Here is a 22,845-nt window from a genome sequence, read left to right on the forward strand (position 1 = left end):
TAACAAAATCTATAAAACCTTGGTATCTTGTATATTAAAAACCCCCACCTCTTAGCTCCTAATTTGCTGAGGGAATTCCATAGCACAGAGTTGATCTAAAAGCCTGCACCTAGGTGAAAAAACTCTGTAGGTTTGTTAGTAAAATCTTTTCTGTGATGTTTATTGCCCATTTCACTAAGCTGATGGAAAGCCATGAAACCATTATCATTTGTCATGGAGAAGAGAAGGCCATGGATTAGCCATGACTAAATCAATCATTATTATTTTAACTTGGAGAAGTGGTGAAATACAATTTCAAAATGAGATCTCAAACAAATTCTAATTAAGAGCATGGGAGCCATGAAGTGTTTATCTTGGCAGCAGGGAGTGCTGGAGTCATGGAAGGGGGCTTTGAGAAAGGGGGACTGCAAGGGGCTCAGTGTGTGACAGGAGTTTGTGTTTCCTACAGGACCCCAAAGAAAGGCTTGGTTGTCAGCCACAGACAGGATTCTCTGATATCAAGTCTCACACGTTTTTCCGCAGCATAGACTGGGACCTGGTAAGAACACTTTCTCCTCTCTCTCTGTGCTCAACAGATCCTTTTGAGTTCATTAATTGTGTGCCTGTGGAGCAGCCCCATCAAACCCGGTGACATGCAGAAGCATTTGTGCCTTCTCCAGGTGATGAAGGGAAGGGCTTTTTGCTTTCGTGACCATAATGGAAACAAGCTTTATTTCCTGACCCAAAGTCTGGCTCGCTTCCAGGCTCCCAGGAATGGTTACAACTTTGTGGGTATCATGTTTAAAATGAGATGCTGAGTTTTTAAAACCCCAAGGGAAGCGTGGGTGGCACCGTTTAGCCCTCAGCTTCTATTTGTAGGTTCTGCCAGCCCACGAGCTGGGTTCTGCTGCTGTAGAATGTACCCAGCATACATGCAGGGTGCCTGCAGTTGTAGTGTGGAGGGCTGCACAGATTGGCAGTGTCAGAATTCAGGGCCTTACTGTTCTGGGGGGGGGGTGGGGGTGGGGGTTATTTCTTATAGTCCTGTCAGTAAATGTTTCAAGCTCCACTGAAGGAGGAAGGGTGGAATAGCAGAGACAGCCTGTTCCAGCCCTTCATTTCTCTGGTTGATTAGAAACCTTTCTGCCTTGGCAAGGTTAGTGAGTAATCCTGACACAGCCAGCAGAGAGGTAAGGTGTCATGAAACCATTCCAGATCCGACTGTGGGAGAGGAGGGGCTTCAGATTAATGAAGCATTTGTAATCCACTGGCAGTTAAAAAGGCTGAATTTAAAAATTACATAATTTTCTTTAAGTCAGGATTACTCAGGTAGGTGACAGGGTTTAGTGTCATGAGTAGGTGTGAGCAGGATCAGGTCCTTTATAAGGATGTGGTTTGAAAGCAGTGTGGTTATTTTAAATGACTTTTCATGAGGGTGTCCAGAGACAGGAGAGGGAATGGTTTGAGGTGAGGGAGATCAGGGTTGGACTGGAGCTTAAGTAGCTCTTCAGTATGAGGGTGGTGAGACTCTGGAATAGGTTGCTCAGGGGAGCTGTGGATGCCTCCTCCCTGGGGTTGTTCAAGTTGGATGAGGCCTTGAGCAGCTGAGTCAGGTTGAGAGGTGTCCATGCTTGTGGCAGGGAGGCTGGAGTAGATGATCTCTGAGGTTCCTTCCCATCTAAGCCATTCTGTGCTTAATGGTTGTGTTAGGTGGTTGTGTTGCTGCTTTGTGGTGCGGTTAGGATAGTACTACTCAGGAGGATCTAAAATGTCTGATGCATTTTAAGCTAAGTTCCTGTTAAGAGCGTTGGGAAATGTATTCATGAACAAATCCTTTGCATGCTTTGTCAGTTATTAGGATGTTCTTTGAAATGCAGGCAATGAGTAGAAAAGATTTTTTTACTTAGAAGCTTTTCCAAGTCTTTTCAAGTTGAAGCACAAGGAACCAGGAGTCTAATGTTGACTAAAAACTGTGGAGTTAATTGGAGGAGGAAATAATGGTGAAGTGAACATTATAGCAGAAACATTTTTGTCCTGGTGTTAGTCATCTGAGCTGTGTGGCACAGCCAAGAACATTTTTGATTACTCACTGTATAGGGTGGCTGAGCAGCATGCAGGGAAGTACCAAGACAGCCTTTTTTTTTTAATTTGACTTTATTTTTTGTTCCCCCCAGTTCATAAAGCTTATTCTTATCCTGGTGCCTGTTTTTATGGTATTTAGTCATTATATGCAGGGAAAAAGCCCTATAAAGCTGTTAGCTGAGCGCAGGAGCAGTAAGGAGCTGTACCAACATATTTTCCACTGATTTTCTCAAGTGAAGGCTGCAGGTTCACCCTATGGTTTCTTTAAGAGTGCTTTTATGCTTTGCTGAGTGTAAGATAAAAGAGGCAGTCTGATGTTTAACAGCCAGTTGAATGCCTTGCTGTTGAAATGTTAATGCACAGCTAGGACTGACTCACAATGACAATCTTACCACCCTGCTGCCGTTTTTAACTATTCATTTTGCTGTTTCTTTCTTGCTGCCATTCTTGTTTGGGAGGATTTAACGTTGTCCTCCTTACAACTTTGACTTCATGGTGCCTGCTCGACCTGATAACTGAAGGGATGTTGATGGATGGGGATTCACTTCCCAGTGAGCTCCTAATTTCCTCCCATCTCCACCTGTACTGATCACACTCTTGCCTCAACCCTGGAATGCAGCAGTTTTCTGACTGATCTCCTTTCTGTTGTCTGTGCCAAGCACAAGGAGATGATGCCCTCCCTGGCCCTACACCCGGGTTTCCTACCCATGTTGGTCATAAAAGTAATCCTTTTGGTAACTGCTTCTCATTTGCATTATGCTTACCTCTTGTTTCAGGTTAGACTATGGAGATTGTAGCTATTTTTAGGTTTTTTTAAACTGAATATGATCTTTAAAATTAGAATGTTGGCATCTGTGCTACTACAAGTTGGGCAGATTTTTGTCTCCAAGGCTTTGGAGCTATTTTTAATTTAATTGTGGCTTAAAAAGAAGTCTCTGCAAGCTGTATGTCTTGTGTAGACTTTACTGAATGTCTTTTCACGACTGTTAAATCATACAAATGGGACAATCTTGCCTGTGATAGTACTGCCTTAGGTAATGATAGGAAAATAAGCTGGTTCTGTCCTCTGCAGAAAGGAATGAAATTGCTCTATCTTCTTGTCAGCAGCTCTCTTATGTCTGCAATGAAAACTCACAGCTTTGCTGCCTCACTCTGTCCTGGAAATGCTTTCACACAAGGTCCAAATGTGTTCAGCCTGAAGCAGAAACCATTTCTTGAAAGGAAGCTGGACTACAAGCTGGATCTATAGGGGGGAAAAAAAGCCTAAATAAGGAGGAGGGAGTACAGGGGTTCAGCTTTTCCTGACATTTATCCAGGAAAATCCCTGTCACCTCCCTGTAGATTAAAGGGCTGGGTTCCTTGAAGAGTATTCTTGCTCCTTAGGCACATATCCTACATAACAGCATGCTGGGGCAGATTAATCACTCTGGTTTGTAGCAACATAGCCAGACACTTTGAAAGGAGAAAGCATAATGGAAGCTTTATTGAAACAGTGTGGCATCTGAATTGCAAATAGGTACATTGCCTCTCTCAGCTCAGAAGGCAGAATATCAAATGATCTGGATGGGGAACTTGTTAGCTGTCAGTGATAGCAGATGACCCTCATGTTACTGAATTCCCTGTAGTCTGAACAGACTATTCTGTGTCACTCGTGGAGCTCTGGTCTTACTGAGACCAAAGAAGGCTAAATGTGTCAATACATTAAATTTCCCACTGCAGGAATGTTGTTACTGTCCCTAAAGCAAAGTCAATACTGGAAGTTGGTGAGACATGTCCACATGGGAAGGCTTAACCCCAGGCTGTGCTGGAAACTCACTCATGTTTTAAACAAAAAGGAGAGGGAATGAAGGTGTGTATCCACAAGAGATGTGTTCTGTACTGGTGGGTCCTTGAGTGTGTCAGACTTTTGGCTCAGAAGTTGCTGGTAGATTGCTGGAAGCAGTGGAGAAAGTGCATGGAAATCTAAACAGTGGTAAATTGCCTGAGCCTCAGAAGGCAAACTTAGCTGCAGCACGGCTGGTGAGCTGCTGTAGCTTTAATTGGCAGAAGAGCAAGCAGGAAGAGTGCAGACTGTGGCTCCTGTTTGTTTAGAGGGGATCCTACCTTGCTGGCAGCTTCACAGTCCTTAACAGAAGGTTGGTCTTTGCTTTTGCAGGAGCAGATAGTAAACAACGGTTTGAAAGATTTTTCTGATGTTTCTCTAGAGGAATGATGACCTCCAGTGGCCATCAAGGCTCCCCCGAGCTGTATGGACCATGTAGGGCTTAGCAGATCAGAGTAATGCTCAGGCTGATGCCTGTCTCTGGCAAAGCCAACACCAGAAGCTTCACAAGAAAGTAAAAATGGTTCCAAATGCTCCTAGCCTGCAGTGTTTCTCCTACAGATGACTGACTATCCCTGATGAGGGGGATAAATGAGTTCCCAGTTCCTGTGGCAGGAGATGGCTGATGAGCACTGCTTGCTGTTAATGCTTGCTTTACCCCTGTGGCTAGCCATTGATTGGGAGGGAAATGTTGCCGAGGTTTCTGTTCTGTGCTGGAGCCGACATGAACAAATAAGCCTGGTTGTTGTGATTTGACCTAATCCAAGAGGCTGCCTTTATAAGAGGCAAGTTTAGAGCTTACAAAAGGGAGAAATGGGTTATTGGGAAAGCATCTGGGCCTGAATGGAAAGCTTCTGGAGGATGCTCTTTGTATGCATATAGAGACAACATTTCTTAATATATGGGGTAAGAGACCTGGAAAACAGCTTTTTTTGTGATCACAAAGGTCAAAGATTATCAGAAATTGATACAGTTTTAGGGATTAGTTCTGAAAATACAGCACTAGGATAAGCAGGATGAACAAACACTATTTAGTGTCACAATCTGCCAGGCCAAGCCCTAGCGTCCGCTTGTGTTTAGCGTGCTTGTATCTCCCACCAGTATTAAACTCGCCTGGAGTGACTTCTGTGTGCAGGTACTCCAGAGCCCAGCTGTGCTGGTGGTCTGTGGGCATTTTGTAAACATTCAGTGTTTTCATTTTCCCCATTCTGTTTTGTTCTCAGCTGGAAAAGAAGCAAGCCAGCCCTCCATTTCAGCCTCAGATCACAGACGACTATGGCTTGGATAACTTCGATACACAGTTCACCAGTGAACCTGTGCAGCTGACCCCAGATGATGAGTATGTGTTGCCTTTTTCCCCCAATACATGGAGCTTGGTAATTACTTGGAAATGACCAAGAGACTCCCTACTTGGCATTAGAACATAGGTTAAAGTAAACTTGAAATTGTTTGTTTGCTACATATCCTTCGTAACTTCCTGTGCTCCCTGTGTGTCAGAGGCTGCCTGGTATTCCACTGAAGGTCCAGAAAGCAGCCCTGATGTGCTGTGGAGCACTTGCCTGGCATTGAAAGAAGAGATGGAAGTTGGACTCCTGATCAGGGCAGCTTGCACTTCTGTACTAAGGAGAACTAACTGAAGCACAGCTCCCTGGCTCCAAATAAACTTGAGCTAGCAGGAAAACCTTACAGGAAGCTATGATTTGAATGTGCTATGGAAAAATCTTGCAGGAAGACAGAGTTTGCTTTAACAAAAGAACCTGAAGGCTGTAATTGCTGTGCACAAAGGAAGAAGTTCCTTCAGTACAAGATAGCACAGAAGAAGACAGGGTGTAGTTTTGGTAGGTAGATGAGAGACTTGGCTTGCCCAGACTCATTAAGAATAATAGTAGAGGGTTGTGAGGGTTTATTGAAGTCTGAACGTTCAAAACTGGAAGTGACCAGCCATTTCTGCAAGGTATTTTGTTGTTGTGGGGAGAAAAGGCACAGCAAGCCAGCCAGCTGCAGTTGGTTGCACTAAATCCTTGCTTTCCCTTGTTTTTCAGGGATATAATCAAGCGAATAGATCAGTCAGAGTTCGAAGGATTTGAATATATTAATCCATTGTTGCTGTCAACAGAAGAAACAGTATGAAGGAGTGACATCTTCCTTGGGGACAGTGTGAATGACCTTTAAATTTATCCTTACCTACAGTATATGCATGCCAGGCTGGGGACTGTAAGATTTTGGATGGAGACCAATGATTAAAAAAACAAACAAACAAACAAAAACAAATTGCTGCTGAAAATCAAAGAAGAGGATAAGGATTTTGGTGGGTGTCTTCTGCCACTTAGTGATTCTTAACTTCTGGGCACTGACACAACTGGCTTCAGTAATGAAGGATTTTGCATTCTGTGCCTGTTTCATGAAGGATTAAAATTGCCCATTGCATCCCCTGCAAAAGGAGAGCCTGCAAACCTCTGGAGCTCCACACTCCTTCGCCAGACATTGGATGCAATGAGCTCCCCATTGGAGAATATTTCAGTGTAACATCCTGAAGAATAAAATGTATTACGGTGGTGGTGAAGCTTACTTTTGATGCCTTTTTTCACGAGTGGTACCTGTCTAAACGTCTCAGATGTATTTAACAGGAGTTGTGTTTTATTAGCAATCAAAACATAGATTTGGGTACAAGATTTAAGTGCCTAAATGGATAAACTGCATTGAAGAATTTATTGCATATTTGGAACGCTCTTAAAGCTGGTAAGTTCTGCTTGTTAATATTAAGTAACCATTTACCCATGAAACATCCAGTTCCCAGCTGCAGCCTACTGTTCATTTGCATCTTGATAGACTTTGAAATGCAGAGTGACTCAGCAATATTAATTCTGAACTAGAATTTACAGGATGGGTTTCAGAAGCTCGTAACGCTCCAAATTTACCAAAATGTGTAGATTGAAGAAGAAAAACAAAACCAACCAACCTAAATTTGCACACCAAGGATTTCTGAGGATACTGAAGCAGTGCCTACACCTACAGTGATGTTGTGTTGTAATTAGTTTTTTGAGAAGTATTTTTATCAACAGTGCAAATATTCAGAAATAGAGCAAAAGCATAACCAAGCAGAGCCTTAAAGTTTAAATAGTCAGTCTAGAATAACCATCATAGCAGCTCCACTGTCCTGATAAAGCACACCTCCTACTTCTGATAAACTGTCTGCTTACAGTTGCTCAGTCTGTATTACTAATTCTACTCAAGAGAATGGGATGTTTGGGTGAAATGATTTCCACCCAAGTAGTAAATCTTGTAGTGGAGGAAAAATGAATACCGCCGAAATCGGCTAAAGCAAAAGATAATGACCAAATCCCTTCTCGTGGAAGCTGGGATGGGAGGGTGTTAGGGGCAGGCAAAGGGTATAGTACAGCAAAAAGGTCAGTTTTCAGCTTGGACAAGCTCACCTTGCTACATTAGAGGATTAGTAAGAGCACATTGCTATCTGCAATGTCAGATGCTGTCGAGATCTCCCTGCCTGGCAGAGGCAGTGTTTCTTTGTGCTAGATTTTGGGTTAACTACATCATGTAGGCTGTAGAGATACTGGGGGAAATTACCTAGTAAAGAGGAAAAAAAGAGAAACCCTGTGCCATGACATCTCACCTGATTTGGTGTAACTGCAGGAGAAATTGCAACACTTTGACTTTCTTTACATTAACATATGGTTTTCTCAGGGTACAGCATTGCATTAGGTGCTGAACATCTTTCGGATTCACATCCAAGTCATGAGGTGCTAGGACCAGACTGCCAAAACATTGTTTAAAACCTTCAAGTAATCACTGATTAACAATCCACATTTTGTATCCCCTCGTTAGCCACAATTAGGCAGAGCTGTGGTGGTTTAGTTGTTTTAATCCCATGCAGATTTATGTTGTGGGTTTCTCTCTGTTGGACTGTAGCTTTTCATACGAAGCAAAATGTGTTTTAATCAGCACTCAATAATTTAAGCAGTAAGAAGTACTTGCCTCAAATGCCTGGACTTTAGATACTTTATTATCTACTAAAAGAAACCTTTATCTTTTAAATGTAATCTGACTTTTTTTTTTAATAGCTCCTTTTCCCCCCTTCTCCCTGGCAAATGCTTTATTTACCCAGAGTAATTTTTTTCCACACACACACCCCCCCCCCAGTACTAAAAGTAATCAATTAGTTATCAGAGTGACTGCAGGCAGCTCATGAATGGAAACCTGACAGATTAAGCTGTCCTTTGACAGGCCAGGGCATAGGACTTCAAAATGGACATATAAGAAATATGGGTTGGGGCTTTTTTTTTCTTTTCCTTTAACCTTTTTTCCTAGGTTTCAGAACACTTTGGGAGGGAGGGAAGGAAGAACAGCAAGACACATTTGCTGAACAAACACGGTGAAGACTACTTGATTTCATTTAAAACCTTACAGGCATTTACAATGTTGCTGTGTTGCCAAATAGTTTGCTGGATACAAGTTTGGTTGCTCATGTGCAAGTGTTTGAATAATGTTCTGTTCATGATGAAGGGGAAATTTTTTTATATAAAAAGTACTTGTTTTATAAATAAAAGGAAAAAAAATGAAGGATGTAATTAAATGTGTGGTTTGGAACAAAAAAAAAATCCTAATATATTACAAATGGATCTGGTAATGATATATAGTTGTCTTATTTGAAATAGTAAATGAAAATTCTAGCTAATTTAATGATTGTAAAACAGTAAATATGTTCTTGTAGTTTTGTATAATTAATTAGTTGGGATCTTTGCTGACCAGTTTTAATTGTGCAGAAGATGGTATACTAATCCATAACAGCTGAGATCATTTATATTCTTGCACATCTATTAAAGACTTTAATGAAAAAGTTAATAGACTGTTATTATTTATCAGAGGCTTGAGCTCAGGCCAGCTGGCACTGTTTGAGGAGCCCCCACTGTCAATTAAATCCCCAGGATTCCTCCTCTGTTTGGGTGCTGCTGCATTCTGTGTTTGTTCTCTAGCTTTGGCTCACACCTGAGCTGTGTGTTTCTGAGGTTCAGGGCAGGGTTTGTTGAGACAAACCCATTTGTGTACTGAAGTCTTCTAATCTGAGCTTTCCTCCTCTTCCCTGTGTGTGAAGGCAGTTGTGATCAGAACAGCTGAAACAAGTCCAAGCATGCTGCTTGTCTAGCCCTGTGACAAGGAACTAATTGGAGCAGTCAGGCTGTGCCTGGAGCTATGGTGTCCTGCAGGAGTGAGACAGCCTGGTCAGTAAACAATTCACTGTACCTGGGGGGAAAGGTACAGTCTCTCCAGTTCATTCCAGCCCTTCCATGTGCTGCTAATGTCATTTATTCCTGGAAAAGGCTGCTTTTCTCAGGCTTTACACCATGTTTACCTGCTACTCTGAGGAAGGCACTGCCAACAGCAGCTCTCAGGTGTTCAGACAAAACAAGCCCTGCAGGGATTTACAGCAGCTTTTCTTCAGCTGTACCAAGTTCCTAGGAGTACCCTGGGGGTTGCTGGGACATCCTATAGCACCATATTCAGACCCCAAGCACAGAGGTGGCACTTGACCTTCTATTGAGATACTGGGTAGTGATCCTTCAGCAAGTTTGAGACCAGGATCTTCTTCCTTGACGCATTTCTTTTCTTTTCCTTTGAGAAAGGTTCATCCTTGGCCTTGTTCCTTTGCTCCTGCTTTTTCTGGACTTACCACATGACATCATCTGCACTCTCAGACAAGCACCTAGCAAGATGGCCATCGATATCCAGTTGAGACAGCCTGCAAAGACAGTGTGTTCAGTGAGAAACAGTCAGATCCCTTCATTTATACTGGGCTTCACCTTCCCTCTCACTTCCTAATCACTCTCAGTAGTAGCTTGAGGGGTAAGTTGTTCCTGTGCCAGGTAAAAAATAGAAGTTTTTCATTCTTTTGTACATAGAGAATGCACCCAGACCCATTTTGTATGCAGTGAAGTGGCTAAATAAAAAGACTCACGTTCCACTAAATTGCATCAGGCACATGGGGCAGCTGTCGAGAGCTGAAGGTCCTCCACTCGGATTTTCCATCTCCTTGCAGCTCTCAGTTCCAGGTACGCTCACAGGAGGAGGTTTTTCTGCAGGCACACATCTGGCTTCACCTAAAGAAATCTTCCCTTGATGTGTTTGTATTTGAAGCTCTTTCCTATCATCATCTTTCCTGGTTTGCCTGTTCTGTACAGTCCCTCTGCAGTGCTGCTGAAAGCTAAACATTTTTGCAGGGCTCTGTGCCAATGGCAAGTGGTGCTTGGAGCCTGTGGGTGGAGGGGTTTTGCATGACTTAGGACTTGCACCCACGTCTGAGATATCTTCTGTGTCTTTGTCCAGCATAGTTTTGGCTTGATGTGTAACAGTTACACAGCCTGCTTTCTCAGCTGGGGAAGGGAAACTTTTCAGTTCATCTGCTTGGCCTCCTTTATGTACAGGGTCAGTCTGGCTCTGTGTCAGCTGCTGGGAGTGAAGGTCCTTGGGCTTTAGACACTTTTCCTCACAAAAGGAGGGGAATGACACCCACTGAAAGTCTTTTGCTCCAACGGTGAAGACCTCTTGTTTTTGTGGACTCTCTTCCTTGGAAATCTGTGACACACACAAACATCCACAATGACTTCAAGCACACTTCAATCGTTATCTACAACCAAGGCTGAACATACAACAAGTGCTGAGAAGGCTGAACTGCACTGCAGAACAGAGTATGTTCTCTCCATCCAGCTCTGGACCTAGTGAAGCAATCAAGAACTTCCTGGAGTTATGCAGCATCATCCCTGACCACATTAGAATTGATCCACAGGTAGTCTTTAATATGCTCCATAGCCCCTAAGGATGAAAACAATAACCTGCTGCTGTTCAGGAAAAGAATTCTGCTGTAGGACTGTGGATTGTGTGTTCCCACACTGCCTGACACAACAGAATGGCTGCTGCTGTGTAATTAACCTCTCTGTTGCAGTTTGCTTTTCCCATTCCCTTAGAGAGATGCTAGCTCTTAGGAGCAGTAACTATTCTTACCCAGGTCATCTCTTTCCAGCACAATGTTTTTTCCATGCTGAAAAAGCCCTCAGTAACTGTTCTGTGAGGCAGGCAGGGTAAGTCACATCTCAGTACAGAGGCTACAGAGCTGAAATACCTCTCTTTAAAAGCTGTTTGAGATTGTTTTCCCTGTTAACATCACCACTCAGACTGTCACTCCTGTAAGCAGCACATAAACAAGGGTACAGCACACTACCTTTTCCAAGAACTCTGGCAAACTGGGCACCATTTTCCAGTTTGTGCACTGCAGATCTTGCCCCATGTCTTTCATGAGCAAAATCCATGTTTTTTCACACTCATTTAAGTCTTCTTTTTCAAACCAGGAACATCTGTCAGTCACTGACCTGTAAAGACAAAGACAGTCCAAGAGTTACAGGGGGGGAGGGAAGGAAGAAAATACTTTGCATTGCTGTTTGCCTCTTCATTAACTTGATTTACCCCTGCTCTATAGCTGATGTTTCAGAAACCTGTGGCTGTCCTGAACTGTGCCTTGTCAAAGCAGAAGGTTTAAAACTAACTTCCAGTAGTTGATGGTGCATCAACTCCCTTTAGCCCAATTCAGCAGCTGAGTGGGGGGACCCTGCCATTAACTGCTAAGCACAAGGCAGGGATCTTAGAACTAAAAGTGTAGCTTCTCCATTTTACAACATCAGCCTCCATTCTTACCCATTCTGTCAGTGTGCTAAGCCAAGAATAAGGTTTGACAACTTTGCCATGTCACACTACAGAGGCATGTAAAGAGCATTTGTCAGGAGGCACAAGTATGCAAATGCAGAGTTTGGAGTTTAAAAGAGGCAGGATGGCCTGTAGCTGTTTCTGCTCTTATTTGATAACCAAGGGAACCTCCACCTAGCCTACAGCAAGATTTTTCTGGAACAGAGACATCTTTTAGCCTCTAAACCAATTTTTACAGCTTGCCCTGACTTATAGAATCCCTATCAAGAAGTGATCCTTGCTTTCTGCTTGTGACAAATGAGGTAAGTGTCACTATCCTCGCTACCACGTTGTCCTGCTTTTCACTCAGCTAGCAGCTGAGTCCTGGTGGTCCAGTTACAACAGAGGGCTTCGCCTCCCCTCTGGGTGGGCAAGGAGGAAAGGAGCTTGGAAAGCTGAAATGTCAGTAGAGAGAAGCACAATTTACTACTTTATTACAGGGATATCAGATTACACAAAAAGCAAACAGGAGGTTTAACTGTAAGCATGTAAATGTTTTGTAGTAATAATGCTGTATACAGACAACTTCAAGAGAAGGATGGATGATTAATGTCAGAATATTTCCAGCATTCCCACTTCTTCCTGGCACATTTTTTGGGGTCATTTGGCCAGGAATGATGCCACACTGAGAAGAAACTAGGGACAGGGCTTACAAGCCCTCAAAAAGCAGAGATGGGCCTGGTTTTGGAAGGGGCACAAGCCGACAGATGCTTGTTCATCCTAACAGGCTGAAACGAGAACCAAACCATCACCCTGCTTTTCTTCAATCCTCCTTTGCTCGAGGGCTGGACAAAAACCCCAGGGATTATTTCTGGGCTCCTGTGAGCCTTGTTTTAAAGGAAGACAACTTCATTGCCACACGTTAACGTTTTGCCCGGGCTCCCTCTTCGCCGGTGCCGTTCTGTGCCAAACGAAGTGCCCCCTGCGCTTTGTTTTGCGGTTGGCCGCTCCGTTTTCCAGAGGCGCTGTCGGGGCTGTTTTATCCAGCAGCCTGTAACAGCGGCAGCCGCGCGGCCGAGGAGCCGAACGCCGCAGGTGTGTCTGAGACCCGGCAGCAACTGCGGCAGCTGGGCCGCCCCTGTCCGACCAGCCCGCAGGCGGGACCGGGCGCTGCCTGCCGGCGGCCGCAGGACCCCGCAGTGCTGGGTAAGCAAAGGTGGATGAGGCTGCCCAGTTCCCGGCCCCTCCGAGACAATCATTCCCCACCCGGCCCGGACTCACTGGCGCCGCAGGGGGGGCTCCCGGCCAGGACTCGGCTCCCGGCTGCAGGCCCCCGGCGCCTTCCGGGGCTTGAGGCGTAGCTTGGCGACTCCTTCCTCAGCCATGGCTGAGGCGCGGCGGGCGCGGCCCGGGCTCCTCCTCCCGCCCTGCCCTGGGCTGCCGAGTGGCGGCACCGCCTCAGAGCTCCTCCTCGCTTCGGCGGCGGGCGGAGAGAGCTGCCGGCTCTTCCTTTTCCTCTTCCTCCTCCTTCCTGGCTCGCTGCCCGGGCAGGGCCTCTGGGCGGGCCGGCTACGGCGCCGCGGGCTCCCGCTCCGCCCTCGGAGCCGCCCTGGTTGAGCAGCGCCGGGGAGGGCAGCGGGTGGCCGCCAGCTGCGGCTTGGAGGGAAACCGAATGGTTTTTTTCTAGAAGGGAAACTTGCTCTTTTCTTGAGGGAAACCCTGCCGCTTTCTAGAGGAAAAAAAGGCCCTTTAAAAAAAAAAGAGTCTCTTGAGGGAAAACGCGCCCTTTTCCTGAGGCGAAACCTGCCCTTTTCTATCCCCTCAGCTGCGGTCACTGCCACATGGAGCTTGTGGGTCCCTCAGCCGCTCGATGCCTCCGAAGCCATCCCTTGCGTGTTGCCTTCACTCTTTAGACCTCGTGCGTTTGTGGAGCTTCGGGGGCTGCAGGGCGTGGGGCAGCCATTTGCTGGGCGCTGCCCAGCCTGGCCGGGTGGCGAGGGCAGAATGTTCCAGGCGCTGGCGCCGGCAGTGCACAAAATGGCGGAGGGCTGAGCGGCTCCTGTGCCGGGCAGCTCCTGTGCCGATACCTAGGGTCTGTTTGGGCTGGGGCGTAAAGCTGAAGCCAAAGAGCACAGCCCTGGGAGGAGAGGCTGAGGGAGCTGGGGTTGCTTAGCCTGGAGAAGAGGAGGCTCAGGGGAAACGTTATTGCTCTCTGTAACTACCTGAAGGGAGGTTGTGGCCAGCTGGGGGTTGGTCTTTTTTCCCGGGCAAGCAGAACCAGAACAAGAGGACACAGTCTGAAGCTGTGCCAGGGGAGGTTTAGGTTGCATGGTAGGAAGAAATTCTTCATGGAGTGATTGCCCATTGGAATGTGCTGCCCAGGGAGGTGGTGGAGTCGCCATCACTGGAGGTATTTAGGAGGAGGCTTAGGGGTGCTTGGTGCCATGGTTTAGATGGTGTTGGATGATGGGTTGGACATGATGATCTTGAAAGTCTTTTCCAACCCATTCTATTCCATTCTATTCCATCCCATTCTATTCCATTCTATTCCATCCCATTCTATTCCATTCTATTCCATTCTATTCCAAGATTGTTAATCCATCAATGAAGTAGATGGGGAGTGTATCTCTGATCTAATTTCCCTTTTAGGAAATAATCTGTTGAAGGGATGCAATTTGTCTTTTTTTTTTTTTTTTTGGCAAGAATGCCTCTTGAAATAAAGCACTTGTTAGAGGGCAGCCATCAGTGGTAGGTTTTGAAGTGGTTAAACATCCTAATCAGGCTGCAGCCTTCTCAAACCCAGACATAATAGGGAAATGATGACAGGCTCCATAATTCTCCAACAGCAGATAAAAAGATCAGAAAGTAACTCTGATTAAATTCTTCACAATTGATATGAGAATAATTGTAGCTGGGAATAAAAAGTTCTGTTTGATAAAGTGTTTGTGAGGGAGAGTGGGTACAGAGTGCTCTTTTTCATAAAGCTAGTTTATTACTGATAAAAGATGAATCCCAAGTTCATGTTCCTGTTCTGTAACTGCATTTAGGCAGCCTTGAATGTCTTGTGAATTGTTTGGTCCTTGGACTTTTGAGACTTAAAGAGATGTCATCATCGGGTGCAGAGCTGCATTAAAAGTTGTGCCTGTGAGTTACTCTGTTGGGCACACAGACCACCAGAAATAGGTCAGTAGTTGCCCAGAGTTTCTAGATGCTTGAACAGATTTGATTCAGGAAAATGGTATTCAGATCTTGGGGCTCATAGGCTGATGTTGGCTGTAATGCAGACTAACCTTTGCCCATACTAATTTTTGTTAGAGCTACTGCAGTACCCAAGAAATACCGGGGCAGTTACAAGCAATGTTCTGCCTTTCATTTCTGTTACCATTTAGAAGCTGCTTCCCAGTGAGATGAGATTCCAGGAAACATGTCCTCCTTGTCAGGAAAGACACTCTCTCTGAAGTTCCAGACAGAACAAGGTAAGCTGGATAGAGGCAAGGGGTGAATTTGACTCTAAAGATTTTGGGCTTGCCTGGAAAGGATGGTGATGAGAGCAGGGAAGAGCAAGCAATGCATAGAAATAAACAAAAAGCTCAGACTGAGAAAGGGATCAGCCAGGTAAGTGTCTGAAAATGAGATGACAGAGGAGGGTAGAAATTTGCTTTCTCAACTGCTGGTGCAAATCAAAGAAGACAACCCCAAAAGTTGTTAATTTCAGTGGTGTTTCAGCGAGTTCTGAGCATTGTAAGGCACAGCGCTGGTTATCACCACGTGGAGGCAGCAAACTATACCAAAACCCTGCTTCAAAAAATCTGAGGGCGCGTGAAAGTGATCAGCTTGAGCTCATGTCTGCACATATTTCTACGTGCATCTCTGTTAATGATTATCTGTGCCACAGGACTGCTTCTTTGCTCCTGTGATGTTTGGGTTAGTGTTCTGTGTGTCTTATGACCCCTTGGATACTCCTTGGACCGTCCTGCTCCTAAATGTTGCATTGTACCGACAGATTTGTTTTGTTAGATGTGGCTTCTCCCCAAACAGTGATCAGAAGCAGAGTCTGTTTCTGTGCTGAAGGTGTTGCTATGTGGTGCTGTTAGGATTGTGAGTCATGCATGATAGATTTTTTTGCAAAAGCTTTATTATGGGTGAGCATAAAAATGGTTATTGTGCAGTAAGGGCCACAAATGAAAGAATACCATAAAAAGAACAGTGAAAATTATTACTGCAGCTGCTGATTGTAAAGAAAAACTAAAGGGAAAACCCCTGGTTCTGGAGCAGCTATAGCTTGTAGGTGTGTTTGTGTTTTGTGGATTTCACTGGAAACTTGCTGCAGTGAAATTGATTCTCCCCCCCCCCCCCCATTATTACCTGTGTAATGCATGCCCATTATAACCTGTCAGGGCAGGCATGCCAGGGAATGTTTGCTTTCCTGCTCTGGCTGCTCCTCTACCTACCTGTAGATTTGAAGCTAGCATTCTAGAAATCTTTGTCCATGTCATGTACTCAGTATTTTTCATCTGCATCTTCACAGGAGTAATAATGTAGTAGCATGAGGGTGCAGTGTAGAACAGGACTTGCTCTTGGTTTTGCCGTGTTGCACAAGATCCTATCTGCTGGCCTCCACTAATATGGAAATCCTGCTATTTCTTGCTTGACCTGGGGTCTTGCATAATTTAGTAATTAGAATGCTTTGTGATCTTGGGGAAAAGGTCTCCCAGAAATGCAGAGAGTAGTCTTTACCAGCAGCCTTGGCTGGATTTGAGCCAGTGGTCAAGGGATTTGAGCTTTTGGAAGCTCAAATACTTCTACAGATTATCTGTAGGGATTTCCTTGTAAATGGAGTGCCAGCATGTGTAGTTATCTATTCCCTGTAGAGTCTCATCAGGCTGCACATGCTTAATCTTTACTTACATGGTCCCTGATTCTTGCTGTAAAGTGGGCCTCAGTTTTAACTTTTGCTCTCAGGAAGAAGGGGCTATTATAACAAATTCTAATCCTTTTGCAATTCCACCATCACTAAAGCCTATAAATTGCCTGCCAAACAAACCAAGGGATCTTTTCCTGGGCTGAAGGAAAGAGGAGAGTGTAAAACGCAGGTGCCAGCATTTGCTGGGGAAGAACTGCTACATTATCAACTAATCCTCCTTCTGCTATTTCTGATTTCCTACCCAACAGCTGCAGCACTGAATGAGAGCTGCTGCATTTGGGAAGAATTAGAAAGCCTGGTGGTGCAGGGGCTCCGTTACAGATACAATAGCTCACAGACAGGGAGGAGAGGTCTGTTGCCGGTGTAGAATGTGGAGTGCCAGGCATTTTATAGCCTGGAGAAATTGTAATTTTCAGCTGTTGTTATGGAGTAATCAATGAAGAAGAGATGCCATAGTTTCTGCTAGGTTTCTCTCAGAGGCTGATGTCATTGCCTGCAGGAGATATTATTTGCTTCTAGTGTAGCACTTTGAGGCTGAAGCATGTGCAGTCTTTTCTTTCAAACTTTGGGTTTTGTGGTGACTGATGCTCACAGGTAGTTTTAGTCCTTCTAAAATATCTTTGGGTCTGTAGTTTTTAGGGAGAGCTCCTGTACCAGATAGAAATGATCCAAATAAATTGTGCCTGGCTAGAGCAAGCAAACATTATGATGTTTAAATTGTCTCATTGGTGCTTAGTTTAGGAGTGTATGTTGATCGGTTTTTGTCCGTGTGAATAGTCTGTGGCTTCACTGGGCGATCAGTGTCATGTCCTAAAGGAAAATGTCCCAAAGATACCACAGGACACAGAGGTACAGCATCAGTGAAAGCTGCTGCAGCAAAGGAACTTCATAGTGTCTCTCTTCTACAGCCTCATGGCAGCAAATGTGGCCCTGGAAAGAGTAACTCAATCATTCTGGCTCAGTCAGTGCAGTGCTGAGGACTGCCAGTGGTGAAGTGGGGAAGTCTGACTGTTTTCATCAACACGATGTGGTACAATCCACAAAGCTCTGAAGGCTGTGTGTGTCCCTTCAGCAGAGTCAGGGGATAAAGATGACAGCCAGTTTCAGTTTGAGAACTGCAGGCTCATTTCTGTTTCCAGAGGAAGTCACTTGAGGGGAGATGGTTTTGTGGACTCTCCCTGCTTTCAGTTGCAGGTTGCGTGGTCTTTTCCGTGAGAAGTCACTGCCTTTGACACCTGCTTCTGCTGGTAGCTCACCAGAGCTTGAATTTGTTAACATGCAGAGCCCAGTGTACAACTCATCTTTGCAATTCAGCTTTCCCTTCCCTGTGTAAGGACAGAGCAGTACCTGTGTGGCCACCTATGGAAAATCAAGCCTCGTGACATTTACATGCCAGGATGGGAAGACCTAAAAAGAGGACTAGGGAGCCTGGCATGGCATTTGTGGGTACCGGGTTGCCAAGGAGGCATATTGTATTGAAACAGTTGCCTGGGAAACATTTAAAAATACACTGAATGGGAAAGCATATGTGATGTGCCCACAAGTGTTCTGTGTGAATGAAATGCCATGGCTGATGATGGCACCAAGAGGCTGTTACTATTACGTGTAAAGATGCTGCAAGTTGTGTGTGGTGGTTGTGGTGGTGTGGGGTTTTGGTTTTTTCTTTTGTGTTTATTTCCCCCCCCCCCCCCCCATACTCCATTTGTAAGAGGTGCACTGAAAGAAAATTCTTTTGCTGTTGGTGGATGGAATGAAGTAAATGCAGAGAAAGCAGCAGGTGTGGTCCTCAGCAGCAGCTGGAGATGGTAAGAGCAATTTGCTTTCGTTTAGGCAACCTAAAGCAGTTGACAAGCCTGCACAATGCTACCTCAGTAGTGACAACAGCACTGCTGAAACTCCTGCAGTATGAAGAGAAATGATTGTCTGAACGTTACCACTTCATACCAAATGGTATTTGGAGGCTCTGACATCATTACCATAGGACTTGTGTGTAAACATCATATAAAAGAGTTTATGACCAAAGCAGGTTGGGCAGGATGCATGGAAAGTTTCTCACTGACATCATTTTTAGTGTGGGGCACTGAAGTGGAGAGGATGGTGGGAGAAATTTTCAGAAGATAGCCCAACTGCTCTAACTCTTCTTCAGGTCAGCTTCAGTCATTGAGAGATGGTACTGACAATAAAGAAAGATAAAGGGGACAGTGTCACTGGAACTAACCCAAAGAGTTATATCCACTCTTCTCTTTCACAGAAAGAAAGCTTTTTTGCAATGTAGCTGAGAAACAAGGGAGCCAGCAACCATGTTCTCTTGGAGAAATACTTTCAGTCTGCTAGGCATTTCCACCCATTTCAAGGCATCTCTCCTTCACTGGGAGTGAGTGGTGAGTGAGAAGCTGGTTAGGATTGTAATCTCCCTGCCTAGCCCTCCTGTGGAGGTTTAGAAACAAATAGCCTACTCCTGATGTGCTAAAGAAGCCAGTTTGGGAGGCAGCAGATGTAACTTGCTCCAGCCTTTGTGTGGTACAGACAGGACATTTGTTCAAGACAGATGCAGTGGAGAGGAGTTCAGCTGACTAAGAAGGAAGGTCTAGAGGCCTTTTTGTTAGTGGTAGCTCTACAGGGATAAATTGCCATACCCTAAGGGAGAGAAGGCCTCAGAGGTTTAGCTTCTTGAAGATGTTGCTGTTGGAGTCTGTAAAGCTGCTCTTTATTTGGTAATGTGTGTGCTTTTCCCAGGGAGGAAGCATTTTGACTGGCAGAGGTTCTGACTTTGCTGCCGTTGGTGCCAGCGAGGGGATGCTTTCTGGCTGGCTAATCTGGGCACAGTCTGCTCAGGGGTCTGAGATCATCCAATGACTGTTTTGGAAAACTCTGAATGAGATGAAGTCTTCTGCGTGTCAGTCAAGCCCTCGTGTCACTCATCACTTTTCTGGCCCAGTGTGTGGTTGGTTAAATCAAGTCCTGATGTTTCTAGGCCCTGGGGTTAGTGTAAGAGGGGCGGGAGAATCTGCCTTTCATCTTCCCCTCCCCATTTTGCAATGTGGCTGAAAACTGTTGGAGAGAATGTTTCAGATCTTGACCAGAGATTAGGTTTGATGGCATGAAGCTGTGGGTTCTGTGGGCCAGCCTAGAATTCTGCTGAGGTTGTTGGACAATCTCCCCATACTTTAAAGGAGTTAGGATCGAATATGGCTTGAGGTTTTCATATTTCTTGCCTGCTTGCTTTCTTGGTGGTTTTTTTTTCAGCCTGGTCTGAGGTCTTTGTGTGTCTCACAGTGTGATACCTTACAGCAGTCTGAGTTTCTCCTGTTTGCTGTGTACCACTTCTTCATTTGAAATCAACATGCTAACGGGCTCCAGGAAAAAAAACCAAGTAATCCACAAGTAATAGCTGAGGTAATTACAGAAGATCTCCTCTCTTGTTTATGGGCCTGGAACCACAGAACACTGGGGCAAAATTCCCAGTGCTAGCTCATGGAGTGGGAACTAGAAAGGTGAACTTCAAATAGAACAGATGAGTACTGGCTTATTGCTTCAGCAAAGGTAGACAGTAAGTTTAGTTAGCTTTGCAATATTTTCTCTGTGTGTCATTTGTTTCATTGTGTCAGCCACAGCCTGATTCTGGTTTATTTACTTTGTCTTACACCCCTTGAAGTGAAACTGTCTTGTGACACTGGCAGTGTGGAAGGTCATTCTGCCTGGCACACAGCTTGTTATGGCAGAACTGCAACACCTAGTTAGAGATATAAAAGTAGGTGTTTGCCTTCCCTTGCTGGCACTTTGCAGCTCCCAGCATCTGTAAATCAAATCCATTTAGACTACTTCAGAAAAAGAAACTAGTGCCTTCCTGCCACATGCAAACAGCACTGCTGTCAAATGGTAGCTTCATGCTACTGTTCCTTTCGTGAGTGAATTCCAAAATTGGGCTGATTTTTGGAGTGTTTTCCCCAGCTGATCTCTTGTGTTCCCCAAATCCACTTTGCTGTTCCTTCAGTTCATCTGTGCCGCTCTCGTAGAAATTTGATTGCTCCCTTTTAATCAGTGAAAAGTGCTCTGGGAGAGATGTGTAGTGGCTGAAAGAACATGTTGTGATGCTGGTTTAGGACAGGATGTATGTTTAGTGAGCTGAAGTAGCTACTCTGGAGCACAGACCAGTTCCCTTATTAGCGTGTCTTACCATACTGGAATTGTCTTATCAAAGATTGTGAGGAGAAGTAGCAGCTTCACAGCAGTCTCTGGCTGTTTTGTACCTTGCATAAAATGAGGCAGTTACCTTCTGTCCACATCCCACTGTTGCCAAAAAAAATCAGCTCTGTTAAACCTTAGTGTCAAAGGAAGAGATGAATCCAGGTCCTTACAAGAGCTTGGTTTGGCCTAATTGGATTGCCTGGGCATGATGAGCTACAATCTATGACCAGTGCAGCTCTGGAGGCAGGAATGTCAAATATAGATGCATTTAAGTGATAGCTGCCTCCTGTTCCCTCTAAAACCAAATGAGATTTCAGGGAACCTGCTTGATGTAGTCTGCTGTGCGAGGTTCAAAGCAGAGGGGGGACCAGCAGAGAGCTGGCATGGGTTCTGTTGGGCTCTGGAATTGCCGTCCCCATTTGCTGGTCACGATAGCTGGGAAGGGGCAGTTGTTTTTCTGAGGAGTTTATCTGTTCAGTGGTGATTCAATTTAGGGATTAATTCAGGGAATTTCTGCTGCCTGTCATGTGATGCAGTTAAGTCAGGATACTTAAGGCCAGAAAGCACCACTGTAATTAAAATAGCTCTTTCTTACCCTGTTTCATGCTTACATCTGTTATGAGCTGGAGCAGAGGCACACAAAAATTAAGGCTATTACCTGAGACAATGCAAGACCTGGGAACTGAACCCTGGCCTGTTGATCACTGTGTCTTTGCAAAGGCATAAGACTAATCTTCCTTTCATGCAGCATTTGACTCCCAAGGGCTTTCAACACAGTGTCTTCCATCAGCTTGGAATTCACAAAAAGATGGGACATCTCTCTGAAGGTTTTTGCCTGATGTGTATTCCAGAGTGTGGATAAACAGGAGTGAGAATACACAGTCTGCTTTGCCCCACAGACATGCTCTGGCTTTAGCACCACCCTCTTAATGACAAACATCCACCTCGTTTCCCATATGCATTCTTTTATCTTAGCTGTTCTCTGTGCAAGTTAGGAGATTTCTTTCTCCCCATAATGCATTTCATGTGTGTTAGTTGTAAATATTGTGCTCATAAATCAGCCTGGACCATCCCAGCCCCTAGGATGGAGACAGCTCACAATAGGTCTGTCTGCTTCAGTTCTGCTTCTCTGGTTTTGCCATTGCTTGGCTCTGTTAGTGGCGTGCTGCCAGTCTCCTGTCTCACATTAACAGGAATGTTATATATGGCTGAATTTAAAGTGTTTTTCCTTCAGGACTAGAAGAATGTAATGGAGCATGCATCTGGCAGCATGAGATTAGTCCTATGGTGTGCAGCGTGCCCTGCACAGAGAATCACCACCGTGGATTTCTGCTGCAGTCATCTACAAGAGGAGCTTTACGGTGTGCACTGAGGTAGGTCTTAGACCAGGTTGGGGACACATTATGGCAGGACTGCATGCATACAGACACCATGTGTAATGAAAAACTGATTCTTCTCCCTCACCCAATTCTCTAAATTAAATACCAGAAAAACAGCATAATCCCAGAACTCCATTTTTTTCATCCCACTTCTAGGACCAGCTCCTTCTGTAGTCACACCTATTGACCTCACTTTTTACGTCTGGGAGATGGAAATTGTACTTGCCTCATAAGATGGTTTTGGAGAATTCATTACTTCACAAAGTGTGTCCATGAGGACATCTCAGTGCTGCAGAAGTACAGAGCAAACTGCCCCAGAACTGGATTGTTGCTCCTCAGTGTCAGGTACTTCCATTTGGACTCCTCTCCATTTGTTCCCCTGTTGGAAAGCTGCTCTGCCTGGTGGGAACTGCAAGTGTTTTCTGCAGCGCTCCTGTTAAATTATTGCCCTTTTAACTGGTTTTAAGGATATTGTGCTCTCAAAATTCCTGTGTTTGCATGAAACAGGGCTGCATTAAATTGCATGGTCTAAAGCAATCAATATTCAGTAAGCTTCTGGTATTTTAATTGGCCTGTTTTTGGAAGTCTGAAATGGGCTGAGCTGCAGGGCTAAACTAAACAGAGTCTGTCATACCAAAAATACTCCGAAGGAGTGGATTTCTCTGTGGTAGTGCAGCTGAAAGCACCACATTTACTGTAACTAGTGCACATCACCCTTGTGCCTGTGCTTCCTATCTTATTTACACATTCTTAAACACATCTCTGGGTATTTGATTGTTGGA

At 44.9% G+C, this 22,845-nt stretch overlaps 1 protein-coding gene across 2 annotated transcripts in view; it reads left to right on the top strand.

Annotated features, from left to right (window-relative positions):
• The window catches only part of PRKCZ (protein kinase C zeta), a 42,846-nt gene extending 34,833 nt beyond the window's left edge, over nt 1-8,013 (top strand). For both annotated transcript variants that reach the window (XM_054175735.1, XM_054175736.1), the window contains 3 exons: nt 449-538; nt 5,107-5,222; nt 5,926-8,013. In XM_054175735.1, the coding sequence (XP_054031710.1) occupies nt 449-538; nt 5,107-5,222; nt 5,926-6,013 (294 nt within the window). In that variant the 3' untranslated portion in view covers nt 6,014-8,013. The remainder of the gene's footprint in view (nt 1-448; nt 539-5,106; nt 5,223-5,925) is intronic.
• Nucleotides 8,014-22,845: the final 14,832 nt, after the last annotated feature.

Source organism: Dryobates pubescens, chromosome 33 (genome assembly GCF_014839835.1).
Source record: "Dryobates pubescens isolate bDryPub1 chromosome 33, bDryPub1.pri, whole genome shotgun sequence".
Taxonomy (NCBI): Eukaryota; Metazoa; Chordata; class Aves; order Piciformes; family Picidae; genus Dryobates; species Dryobates pubescens.